Source organism: Lissotriton helveticus, chromosome 8 (assembly GCF_964261635.1).
Source record: "Lissotriton helveticus chromosome 8, aLisHel1.1, whole genome shotgun sequence".
In the NCBI taxonomy this organism is placed as follows: domain Eukaryota; kingdom Metazoa; phylum Chordata; class Amphibia; order Caudata; family Salamandridae; genus Lissotriton; species Lissotriton helveticus.
The window spans coordinates 864,046,371-864,060,149 of NC_136069.1; the positions used below are offsets into that span (position 1 = coordinate 864,046,371).

At 46.5% G+C, this 13,779-nt stretch overlaps 1 protein-coding gene across 3 annotated transcripts in view; it reads right to left on the reverse strand.

Annotated features, from left to right (window-relative positions):
• Window positions 1-13,779, reverse strand: part of CTPS2 (CTP synthase 2) — a 2,098,303-nt gene that overhangs the window by 222,041 nt on the left and 1,862,483 nt on the right. For all 3 annotated transcript variants that reach the window (XM_078657669.1, XM_078657667.1, XM_078657668.1), the window contains one exon: window positions 11,174-11,318. In XM_078657669.1, the coding sequence (XP_078513795.1) occupies window positions 11,174-11,318 (145 nt within the window). The remainder of the gene's footprint in view (window positions 1-11,173; window positions 11,319-13,779) is intronic.

Genomic DNA, 13,779 nt, shown 5'->3' on the forward strand with positions numbered 1-13,779 from the left:
GTAGCATACCTTCGCACATCCGATTTCGCCCTAAGATAGACATTTTTTAGTTCCTGTTTACTAACTGAGTTCAGACAGGTGGGGTCATTACATAAGTCCATGTCAAACAAGTCCTTGACAGTCGCAACTACATATTTTAACCATGGTATACTTAAAACTTTATCCAAGAGTAAGCAGTCCTTGATGATGTCTTTGGTAAAGGCAGTTTCCGTCTTGGTAAAAATGGATTTCCATACCAGCAGTGGCCTTAGTCCGGTAAGATCGGACAGGTAATCCAAATCTAGTTCCAAATGAGTTAAAACAGTAGATGCCGAGGAGGGAAGACAAAGCAGCCGTTTGATGAACTTGTTTTCTTCGGTTTGCAGGGCCCTGGCATTGCAGTGTCCCCACACCCCCGAGCCATACAATGCTATCGAGGTACATCTGTGGTTGAATATAGTCAGCATATCAGCAATACGGCGGCTTCCTACTTTAGAGGCAAAGCGGAAGACGCCTAAGGAGGCTTTCCCCATTCTGGCTTTAACATTAATCTCCTCTGGGGCCCACGATCCTCTATCATTAAAAGTAACACCCAAATAACAAAAATTGGTAACAATTTCAATATGGTTTTCCTTAAAACAGAAGGGTTTAAAAAGTTTCAGCTTTTTCCCACACACCATGACAAACGTTTTGGAATTATTGACTTTAAGTTTCCTTCTCTGTATAAAATCATAGAACCCGTCCATCAGTTTTTGGAGGCCTATAGGTGTCCTGGACAATAGAACCGTATCGTCGGCATAGAGTAGTACCGGTATAGGGGTGCCTCCTGCTTGTGGGGCATCGGCATGGATTTGCTTTAATTCTTGCTCAACCGAGTTAATGAAGAGCGAAAAAAGCAACGGGGCCAATACACATCCCTGCCGAATGCCAGATCTTACTCTAATCTTTCGGGTGCACTCCCCCTCTGGACCATAGCGGATTTGGGCAGATAAGTTTGAGTAAAGTGTTGCTAAAAAATGAATAATATCAGGGGGGGCTCCCATACCCAATAAAGTTGTCCATAACAGGGCATGATCGACCAGATCGAAAGCGCTTGAAAGATCTGCGAAACACAAAAATAGTGATCCCGGCTTGGCCTTGGTATACTTCCCAATTAAAAGGTTCAAGTTGATACATTGTTCAATCGTACCAAGGCCCTTTCTGAAGCCATATTGGGATGGGGCAAGAATATGGTTGTCTAAGGCCCAATCTTCCAAACGTGCTAACAGGACCCTACTCAAGATTTTTAGTGAGGAATCCAGAAGGGAGATAGGGCGGTAGTTTTTAGCCTCTCCTCTATCCCCCTTCTTATAAATTGGGATAATAATGGATTCACCCCAAGTAGAGGGAGTCCTGTTATCCATAGCAGCATTAAAAGCTATGGTCAATAACGGGCTCCAGAGAGCTGGATCAAATTTGTATAGGTCGATTGGTACCCCATCTGGGCCTGGAGCCTTTCCCCCTTTACTATTCATTATTGCCATATCCACCTCATGGATCGTAATTCTCGGAGTTTGAACTGGGGTAATACAGATAGAATTAAAAATATCATTGGGCTCTCCAGTAGGATCGAAGATCCCTGAGAAGTGGGACACCCAACCATCTTCACTAACTTGGGCAGTGAGGACAGGGAATTCCTCTTTTTGCAGGAAGGGGCTGTTGATGGTACTCCAGAATATTGTGCTGTCCTGGAGAGCTGCAGCTTTGCTCAGATCTTCCCAGGCTATTTCTCTTAGTTCTTGTTTCCTAATTTTGAGCTCATTTTTATAATTGGCCCTCAGAGATATAACCGCTTCCCTGTCTCTCGGAGTTGTGGAGAGGGCAAGTTTAAGGGCTTTTAGTGCCCTTGTACATGCTTGGTTGAACCAACCCTGTGTATCCCGTCTAGTTTTAGCCTTCCTTGTAGTGAGGGTTTGCTTAATTATGGCACCCAACTTCTCAAAGTTATTTACAGATTGGTCTGGGGGGGCTTCCGTATCAAGGCAACTAAGTATCGTATTTAGACCAGCTTTCACCACCCTACAATGTAGATTCTCTGCTTTTTCCCCACACCACTTTATGCGAGTCCCATTTGGTCTGCATGGGATAATGTCGTCAACAACCCTGCCGGAAAATACATCCCTATGGTGCTCACAGTATATGATCATAGTAAGAGCATTATGGTCACTCAGACCAAGGTCTAAGATCTGTGGGACCAAACAATGGGGAGCTACCCGGTTGGAGATGATCAAAAAATCAATAATAGAGGTTGTGTTTCTCCCCGTGAAGGTTGGCGGCAGGTTACCCTCATTGTCAGGGGCATGTTGGTGGATGATTACATCAAGTTTTAGCATCAGGTTGTTAAGAGAAGTGCCATATGGAGAGTGTAAAAAGTGTAGTAAATTCTCCCCATTTTCACCATCGTATCCACATGTAGTTGAATATGAGAGGGGGCAAGTTCTGATGTTAAAATCTCCCCCCCAAACAATGTCATACGATACCGCCGAATTGCAGAGAATAGGGTCCAGAACAGATTCGAGTTCGTCTACTACAGTGGTACTAGAAGGGTCAAAGGTGTTATTGTAATGATTAATCAGCAATAGATTTCTGTCCCTGCCTACTAATATTTCCAGAATTTGCGAATGGGACCCCACTGTGTGGCTTTTCCTTACATGTATGGGGAGGTGTACAGACAATAAAATCAGTAATCCCCCTTTGGCCCTCCCCATTGCAGATTCTACCGCATTACAGTTGTATGAAACAAAACCATCATAAGAAATATCTTCCACTGACCACGTTTCTTGCAGACATAAAATGTCAAAGTCCACAATATGTTCCCTCCAACCCAGGGCTGAGACTTTTTGCCGCCACCCAGCAATGTTCCAGCTCGCCAATAAAAATCCCTTTAGCCTTTGGTCCTGTACTGTATTAAAGTGGGTAGTTGGGATAAAAGGTATGGTATGGGTCGTATCTGGTGGGATCAGGTCCGGTTCAGTGGGGATAACTGGGGTAGGAGTGATGGGAATGGTTACCGAGCATTGAATAGTAGGGATTGTAACAGGTGGAATCTGGGCCAATTTGATGGGGATAGCTGGGATAGGGGTTGGTAAATGAACCGTATGTAAGACATCAAAATTTACTAGGACATGGGTCTGCTCCACGGAGGGGGAGACGGAGGAGGAAGAGACGGGGTGTAGTCAGTCGACTCCCTCTAGGCCATCCAAACAACCAAAGCGGTTATGATCCGTGAAGGGGTAGAGTTGGGGTGCGTATTGAGGTTGTCTAGGTGGTCCAGCATCGTATGCTCGTTGCCTACGCCTCCGTTCCACAACGGTCCAATCCCCTCTTCTCGGCTGGTAGCGGGTATCAGTTGGTGGAAAGAAATAGGAAACAGGGAGGGTCTGGATGGTTGAATCAAAGGATCTATTGAAACCTGCACATATATGAGATACTGTGCGGGGGTCTCTGAAACTAACGGTTAGGCAGTCCCCATTGATGTTTTTAGGGGTCTTGCCTATCCAGGAAACCCTCCTGGCCATAATAATTTCATTGTGTAAGTGGCCCGGGAGTGGTCTGTTCCAGTTGAGCCATTTTATTATTTTATTTTTCAGGGAGCTAAAGGTTTCCGATTCCCCTGTTTCTAGTGGTGGTACTCCGGCTAGAATGACAGTAAGCCGATTAGCCTCCGGTGGAAGATCAGGCCATCTAGGTCTAGGGGTATTGTATACCTCGCTCGGTGCTCCCTGGTTTCCCTCAACCGTATGGGCTGGTGGATTGGGTTGGCTTGGTAATTGACTCACCACATTATCGGCTGTTGGATTATTAGACTGAGGAAGGATATGGGTTGGTATATTAGTATTCAGCGGGGGATATTTACTTGATTCGAGTGCGGGTTGGGAGGGGCGGCGATCAGGGGAGTTATAATGGTCGGAGGGATATGTTGGTTCTGAAGGTTACCAAGGGTGGCTAAAATGGAGGCAGATGTTTTCTCTACGTTAGATATTCTGGAGCAAAGCCTATCCAGTTTAGCCTCTAATGGGGATATAATTGATTTAAATATGGCCACGGCCCATTCCATGGATATTTCTCTATTCGGGAGGTGGGCGTCAGGGGGGTTAATAGTGGTCTTGGGTGGCACCTCCCGCACTTTAGCAGATTTTACAGCTCTTCCCATTTTAGTTTCTTTCTTGTTATACACTCTTTTCCGTTTCCTCACAGCACCCTGTCTTTCCCCTTGGCTCTTATTCTCTGTAGTGCTCACATCAAGGTGGGATAAGAGGGAGACATTATTGCTTATGGGGACACAGTTAAGGTCAGCCACAATGTCAGTTGTGGTAACCAAGGTAGCCATGGAACCGGGATCTTCTCTAGGCGGGGATATTGTCTCCGTAATAGCAGACTGATCGCTATTTCTATTGGGCGTTTTAGCGTTGGCAAGGGGTCCTAAGGATGAGCGTTTCAGAGAGATGAGTTCAGTTGACAAACGCTTTTCCAGTATGACTATCTCCTTATCTATAATATTATTAGCCCTTATGAGGAATTTCTCCATACCTCCGGCGGTTGACAGGCTACCAGTTAGGGAGGATTTGATCCTATTGTCTCTACCAGCCATAGTCCTTATAGAAGGAGACTCACACAGGTTAGAGGGGTAGCCCGGTCCGGTCACTCCGGGTCACGAACGGCCACAAACGGTCCCGCCCTTGTCCCGGGCTTCTCCCGGCGCCCTCCCGCGCGCTCCCGCGCAGCGGGGATAACGCTTCCCTTTTGTTGCTGGCTAATTGGTCTCTAGGGGCGGAGCCGGCAGGGAGAGCAGCCCAGGTGGACACGGGCGCGCGGGGACTCCTGGATCTTGGAGTCCACCGCTACACACTCGCAGCCCTGCCGGTTTTAAGTTGAACTAGCAAGCCCCTTCCAAGTGCCAGGAAACTGCTCCTAGCCGCGAAGCGGGACCCGCGAAGCGGGTCCGGCGAGTTGTGGCGGCAGAAGCAGGCAAGAAGCAGGCAAGCGACAGCAGGCTCCCTCAGCTCCCTCCTCAGTTCTCCAAACGCTGGTCCGGTAATTACAGGCAAGGAATCCGCCGCTGGCAAAGCGGGACGCCGCTAAATCCTTTCAGGTGGGGGCGGAGCTGGCAGGGAGAGCAGCCCAGGTGGACACGGGCGCGCGGGGACTCCTGGATCTTGGAGTCCACCGCTACACACTCGCAGCCCTGCCGGTTTTAAGTTGAACTAGCAAGCCCCTTCCAAGTGCCAGGAAACTGCTCCTAGCCGCGAAGCGGGACCCGCGAAGCGGGTCCGGCGAGTTGTGGCGGCAGAAGCAGGCAAGAAGCAGGCAAGCGACAGCAGGCTCCCTCAGCTCCCTCCTCAGTTCTCCAAACGCTGGTCCGGTAATTACAGGCAAGGAATCCGCCGCTGGCAAAGCGGGACGCCGCTAAATCCTTTCAGGTGGGGGCGGAGCCGGCAGGGAGAGCAGCCCAGGTGGACACGGGCGCGCGGGGACTCCTGGATCTTGGAGTCCACCGCTACACACTCGCAGCCCTGCCGGTTTTAAGTTGAACTAGCAAGCCCCTTCCAAGTGCCAGGAAACTGCTCCTAGCCGCGAAGCGGGACCCGCGAAGCGGGTCCGGCGAGTTGTGGCGGCAGAAGCAGGCAAGAAGCAGGCAAGCGACAGCAGGCTCCCTCAGCTCCCTCCTCAGTTCTCCAAACGCTGGTCCGGTAATTACAGGCAAGGAATCCGCCGCTGGCAAAGCGGGACGCCGCTAAATCCTTTCAGGTGGGGGCGGAGCCGGCAGGGAGAGCAGCCCAGGTGGACACGGGCGCGCGGGGACTCCTGGATCTTGGAGTCCACCGCTACACACTCGCAGCCCTGCCGGTTTTAAGTTGAACTAGCAAGCCCCTTCCAAGTGCCAGGAAACTGCTCCTAGCCGCGAAGCGGGGCCCGCGAAGCGGGTCCGGCGAGTTGTGGCGGCAGAAGCAGGCAAGAAGCAGGCAAGCGACAGCAGGCTCCCTCAGCTCCCTCCTCAGTTCTCCAAACGCTGGTCCGGTAATTACAGGCAAGGAATCCGCCGCTGGCAAAGCGGGACGCCGCTAAATCCTTTCAGGTGGGGGCGGAGCCGGCAGGGAGAGCAGCCCAGGTGGACACGGGCGCGCGGGGACTCCTGGATCTTGGAGTCCACCGCTACACACTCGCAGCCCTGCCGGTTTTAAGTTGAACTAGCAAGCCCCTTCCAAGTGCCAGGAAACTGCTCCTAGCCGCGAAGCGGGACCCGCGAAGCGGGTCCGGCGAGTTGTGGCGGCAGAAGCAGGCAAGAAGCAGGCAAGCGACAGCAGGCTCCCTCAGCTCCCTCCTCAGTTCTCCAAACGCTGGTCCGGTAATTACAGGCAAGGAATCCGCCGCTGGCAAAGCGGGACGCCGCTAAATCCTTTCAGTTGGGGGCGGAGCCGGCAGGGAGAGCAGCCCAGGTGGACACGGGCGCGCGGGGACTCCTGGATCTTGGAGTCCACCGCTACACACTCGCAGCCCTGCCGGTTTTAAGTTGAACTAGCAAGCCCCTTCCAAGTGCCAGGAAACTGCTCCTAGCCGCGAAGCGGGACCCGCGAAGCGGGTCCGGCGAGTTGTGGTGGCAGAAGCAGGCAAGAAGCAGGCAAGCGACAGCAGGCTCCCTCAGCTCCCTCCTCAGTTCTCCAAACGCTGGTCCGGTAATTACAGGCAAGGAAGTATAGGTCAACATGTCAACTTATCCAGATGAAAATCGTTTTTAAGTGTTTGCTCATATCTTTGGTCGGTGGTGTCACTGTGTGGCCTGCATAAGTAATAATTATGGCTACATGCCGGTTAATCATCCTCCTGATGCAGCACAGCGCAAACCTGCACAACCTTATACGTTGATAACTCGGTCAGTTTCCTTTGACTGTTCTCAATATGCCGTCGAGCTGCTGGTGAACAGAGACTCTATTCTGTCAGCTGCAGAATAGCTGCAAAACGACGGATCACTTGGGTTGCAGTTTTACAAAGCAGTCTTTTTTTGTTTTAGCTTCCCAGATGTTTTTGTAAATGTTGCAAAGTGTGCTATGAATCGCCCTCATTATCTGACTGTGTCTTTAACAGGAGAGGAACCTTTTCCTTCTTGTTTCACACACCAAATACATTAATTAAAAATAAACAGAGTGTTTACCCTATTGAGTAAAGACTCTGCTTGGTGGTTCCTGCCACACTATTGTGTTGGCAAGCACGGATGAAATTAAATTTGTGAATGTCTTTTCAATATGCATACCAGTATCTCAGAGTTTGAACTGTCTAGAAAAAGGTTTTATCTCTTTTGCATGTAGACTGGATTCCTATACACAATAACTTTGCAATTACAGTCCTCTGGCACAAAAGTCAAACAAAGGTATATCCAGATGAAATCCTGAAGGTGTGTAATGGGTGAAACTGATGGAGCAGGGTTTCGCATAAATAAAACCTGCTCGGTCTAAACCTACATAAATGTAAATGTAAAGCGCACTGTTACTCTACCCGAGTGTCCTGGCGCTGTAGACCGCTGGGGAACCCGTCCTGGTTTTCCCTGTGAGATGGTCCCTTTCTGGGTATCTCCAGGGTGAAACCAGGCATCCCTGGCGTCTGTGGGGGGCTGTTGTAGAGATGAGGCAAGCTTAATGCCCAGAGTTACCGAGTGTGTTCCCCAGTTAGAGTAGGCACTGAGGTGAGAGAATTATCGAGTCCGTTGACCCTGGTCCAAGACCCTGCCGCGTCGGGAATTGAACACTGGTCCCGGGCCGTTCTCTGCTTACAGGTCTGCCGCCTCTAACCAGTGAGCCACACCACTCTACATGGTGAGAGTTATTAGCAAAGTTTGAAATGAATTGAAAATAATCAACATACGGTCAAGAAAAAGAAATTAGAAAGGTGCGGAAAAATGACACTGCGATTAAGTAGGCCACAAATGATTTCTGTACCATGAGTAAAAATACAAAGAAGATTTGTATTGTTAGTTAACATAATTAAGCAAATGGAAGAGGTGTAGCGCAGCGGCCAGGGTGCCTGACCACGGGGTTCCCGGTTTGATCCCTGGCTCCGTCGGGAGGATAGCCCAGCACCATGTGACTCTGGGTAATAGCTTGCTTAATCTTCCCGAAAGCCCCCAGTGCCAGGACAGCTCTCTAGAGGTACCTCCACGCTTTACAAATACTGGTGTATATATATATATATATATATATATATATATATATATATGTACAGAATAATAGTTTTAAATGATTTTGTTCTATTATACTAATGAAGAGATTGAAATGAAATCATGAGATGAAACTTTTGTTTTTGAATAAATAATAAAATCATGTTTATTTCGCCTAAAGAAGGTGAACGTTTTTCAAGAAGGCCTCAGCATTGGTGTTAGGGTCAATTTTGCTTTAAAATGTAGAAATACAGAAATCAAGTTTATTTCTTCAAAGCTGTTTATTGTGTTCTTTATTCTCTAGTGGCTGCTATGTGTCCAGTGTATCTACGATGCTTCCTACTGTTGCCGGGAAAAAAAATGTTTCTTATGATAAACTGAACTGCTAAATGTTTTCAAATGCATCTGAAAATGTGTGCACTGAGCAAGGAGAAGATTTGATTTCCTCTGCTGGAGGACGATGATGACAGCATGGAACTAAAACAACCGACGTGTGAGAGGGAAGAGCGACGGAAGTGGTGTGACTTAACACCCTATGTCTGATTCCCAGATTTAGTTACAAGAAAAGGCCAGAATCGATAAACATTAGGGTATAATTATTTGTGATAGATTCAGAGAGGTGAAGGCAGAGAGGGAAGAGAGAGTTGGTGTTTGATCTGTCTGAAGCTTTCGTGTGCGCTGTTTTTTGATGTACTTAGTTGATGCTGTCTGTAAGCTGACTCCTTAACTTTGCTCCTCATACCCCATGAGAATAGCCCCAGCTTTCCCTCTCGGATGGACTGGTGGCATTTCCAGCTATTAGCACGCTGTGCTAAAGTTTTCTACGTTTGTATGAAATTCTGTATTTGCAATTGATCTTATTGAAAAATTCTCTTTTGTCTCTTACACTATCCACTCAACTCATGCTCCTTAATTGAGATGTTACTGTGATTACCTATATTATGTTCTTGAGTGAATATTCAGATTCGATATTGTGCTTCTGTTTGACCAATTCATATATGATTACAATGGATATAGATAAAAGCAAACTAACAGAGAAACTGAGTCACCTTTTACTCATTATGATGATGATAAAGAGATGTATATAAATGTATATAGAAAGGTACAAATATAAATATTCTCTTTGTTCTATGTCCTTATAAGGGGAATATTTCATCTAGGATCTGTCAAATTCTCCGGTCCGTCGGAGGACCTGACGTAATATGGGCCAGAATGTTGTCTTATAAATATAGAGAGAAAAATATAGGCAAGTAGGCAAACTGATTATAGCGAATGGTATAAATGGTATTTCGCTCTGCTTTGGTTACCAATAACACTTTCCCGCTGTGCCGCGCGTTATCAAAACAGTAGACATAGATCCAGAGGTAATCCATAAAACCTCCCCAATTACTTTATATTGATTGTCATATTGATGAAAGGCATCACACAGATGTGAAAAAGGGGACAACTTGATGAGCAGAAAAGTGGACACATTTATGAGCAGGTTTCAGATGGCTGAATTATAACATTTATTTTTTTACGTTGCAATTGTGTACTGTTATTATTACTTATATACATACACATATATTGCTTAAAAATATTTCTTCCTATTTTATTCTCTTTTGATTCTCTGGTGTGCTTAGGGTGGACTGATTGCATTGATTACTGATTGATCAGGATAGGAAATATTTATTTGGTTTTGAGTTTTTAATCTTAAACGGTTGGGCTAAGATACCCAGTATGCGATGATAATTAAGTTGAATATGGTAGGATGCATATAATTATTTTTATAATAGTTCCATACATTATTGGTGTATCCATCTAGTACATTAATGTTAACAACACCACAGCCCAAAAATATTATACCTATCAACATACAGAACATTTCCATAAAGACAACAAGTCAGTTTTCCCTAAATTTGCTAAATCATCAGAGAATTCGCCAAAACACACCTCAGTTTGCACACGTAATCAACATCCTGGGGTAAGTGCATTCCTTTAGCATTGCCCCCTTCCTTCCCATAACGTTCTCTAGCAGGAAACCAGCCACTCACTCCTACACCAACCAGACCTATGTGAAGCGATATTACAGCAAGCAGCATGGCTGAAGCTACTTATAATTCTTATTCTTAAAACCCAAACATTCTAAAAACACTGGAACCCTTTCCGCACACCTCTGCTCTTCTGGATTGCAGCCATGCAAGACCCCTTTGTCTTTCTTTGTCCCACTGGTGTCATCTCCAGCAGGATAATGTACCTCTAGGATATAGTAAAAGGTCATCTGATGGACCATGTTCAACATCCTAGGGTAAGCCAATTCCTTTAGCGTTGCTTCCTTCCTTCCTATAACCAGCCACAGCCGGTACACGTAAGAGTGGTGGGGCCAAGTAAGGGCGATTTGGATGGTCAATGAAGAGGGAAAAATGTAATTATTTATTTAATTTTCCCTCGTTATAGTCCGTCAAAATCCCGCCTCACCTGGCCCCATCGCTCTTACATGCCCAGGCCGCGGCTGCCTATTGCATTGTCTAGCAGGAAACCAACCAGTCATTCATACACCACCCCCTCCTATGTGAAGCAATATTACAGCTAGCAGCATGACTGAAACCACTTACCATTCTTATTCTTAAAGCCCAACCAATCTAAAAATGCTGAAGCCCTTTCCTTACATTTCTGCTCTTCTGTGCTGCCGATGTGCTTCATCCTCTTCTCATTTTTTGTCCCATTGGTGTATTCTCCAATAGGAAATTGTACCTCTAAGATGTATTCAAAGGTAAACTGATGGGCCATAGTATATAGGTTGCATGTTATTACTGGAATGTGATCTGTACCATCAATTATAAAGCTCAGTGACAAACTAGTGAAAGTGAATTTAATGATGCTGAACAGGGTAATCCCAAGTCCTATTATAACGGGACTATTTTCAAATTGTAGCATAAAGACATTATACTAATACTGCCAGCGTTGTAACTGCACTCTCCATTTGGGTGGAAGGTCCCACACTGTACACAAACAACGGATATTCACCTGTGAGACAACTTGCATCCATTCTTTAAATATAGGTCGAGCTTTCCAGTTGCTGCCATCAGTAGACCGATATAAGGTGGCGAAGGCTTCATAGGTCTCGACAAAAACTCTGGATGAAACTGCACACCGACAAAATATGGATGATCTAAAAGAAAAAAGAAACTCCACAGTCAATTACATAGTTTAGATAGCATAATGGGAAATAAAGAAAACACACAGACAAAAGATTCTACCATGATTTATAGTTGTTCCCAGTTGCTGAATACATTTTTATAGAATTTACAGTGGGTACTCTTGGCTCATGGGTGTTTAAATATGGCAGCCTTAGAGCTACTGAGTGTTGGTGTAATGTAAGCTATTAGAAAAGTGGTTTCAAGAAGAGACTTACTTCAGTGGATTGATATGTTAGACTAGGATGACAAGCTATGCTACATTATTTTCAGGTGGCTCACTGGAGAGCTCAATTGATAAGTAGAAAATTAAGACGAGATTAGGCCCACAAGGCCCAGCAGATATGTCTACTTTCTCTGCCCTCTATAACATTACAGACCCTACTTGTTCTTCAAGTATGTATTTGCTTTCAAACTACTGCTCATAACGGTGATCAGATTATGCACACAGGATCTAATCACAAAGGTATTTTCAACAGTAGATGTACGTGTTTGTCTATAATTATCTCAATTTATGCCAATAGTGAACCCCAAGAAAGTACTCCTGGCATGTGTAAATAGACCTATGAAGGAAAGTGAAATATTATGTATTGTGGGTGTTAGTCCCACCATGTAATACCATCACAATACCCCAAAGATGGTCATTGGATTCACACTAATAAATCCTAAGCTCAGTCCTGGTCGAGTGTCCAAAAGCAGCCAGGCTTTGCTGGAAGAACATGTGTTGAGAATTTCAGAGTACCAACATGGACGATAAGTGATTGACATGACTTGAGAGAACCCCAACACCTATTTATAAAAATCAAGTGTATGTCTATCTTAATGTAGACACCAAATTAAACTGAATAGCATACATACAACCGGAGTAATAGATTTTGTAAGTAATAGAAAAACAATGCAAAATAATACAAATTTAACATTGTGGTCTATGAGAAAATTCACAAGTGACAATCAGTCACTTGCAGGTCGAGTTGCGTTGCATCCTTGCAGGGTAAAGGTGATGTGGGTCCTAGGACCAAGCCACGGCAGTCAGTTTCATTTTATCTGGCCTGTGGAGCCTTGGTGCAGAGGTGTCCTGGCTCTCACTGGTGCTGAACGGGAGCTGCGGGAGAGCTGCTTTTGCCACTGAAACAATACTGCAGGGGGAAAAGATGCAAAAAGACAACAACGGAGTGGTTGCTGACATCGATCACAGGTTGAATGGAATTCCCACTAAATGCAGCGTCAAGTACATGGGGTCGGTTGCCAGAATTGCGACCCACAAGTTTTGACAGTGGAAAGTAGTGTGAAAAGTAACTTAAACATCTGGTAGTCTTGGGGAACGCAGTAGCTGCCTGTAACTTTGTGGGGCACAAGACTACAGTTACAACACTACACTAGTCCATCTGGATTTGGGAAATCCCTCGAAGGGCCCGATGGCCAGTGAATCTTCAGATCCGGATTATTGTTTTACCTGCTGTTTGCACAGGACTAGTGCCACCAGTCCAGGGGCATCTGAGGGTGCTTCGGACTTCCACAGGGGCCCCTCTGCCCGGGAGTGCCGAGTTTTAGCAAAGGATGAGGGACGTTCATGCAGTTACAAGTCTTTTGCCACAGGCACAAAGTATCCCTCTTTTGCTTTGGTGCTGAGGGCAAAGTCCTGTTGTCGCAGATACTGGTCTCTTCTGGGTCCTTCCATGATGCATGTTGTTTTGATCTGAGGTTCTGGTGGCAGGAGGGTCCCTTAAATTCTAGATTTAGGGGAGTTAGGGGTGTGGGCGCTAGTAGCCAATGGGCAGCTAGTCCCTGCAGCTAATCAGCTCCTGAGGTGACCACATCCGAGGGTTTGGGGCACCTTAACTACTGATAACCTCCATTTTGCCACTTTTAAAGATGGCATAAATCTAATTTTAGTGTACAGATCAGGCTGCTCACCCTGGAGGTGTGGCTATCATTCTGGGGGTGTACAACTCCTTGACTAACTGATGCCCCACCTGTCCAGATGCAAATGTGCCTGGGGCAAGGGGAAGACTGTTTCCTAACTACACTGGGAGTCAGCCTTGATGAATATCGGAGGCGGTGCAGCCTCTGAGGCTCACCGCCATGTGGCGCCATTTCACTACCCTGCTTGAGAGGTGGAGATGTGACCTCCTTTCTGCCCAAGCCTTTGTTCCTCACTCCTCAGAGTGATCCCGGGCAGGAGGTCAGAATCCCGTCTTGGTGGCAGCAGGCGTGAGAACACCGGCTTGGCAGCCAGAGCACAGGGAGGGCTGGGGCAACCAGGTGGGCAACCTCTAAGCTGCCACCTGGCTGCATGCCATATCACTCCTTGTGACAGGTTTGTGTCAGGGTTAAGCAGGCATGTTCTTTGATACCTAACATGACATATTTAGGCGGTACCATAATGGAGCTGCCAACCTCGGGTTGCCCGAGTGCCAGCCCATGTTATCTAATGAA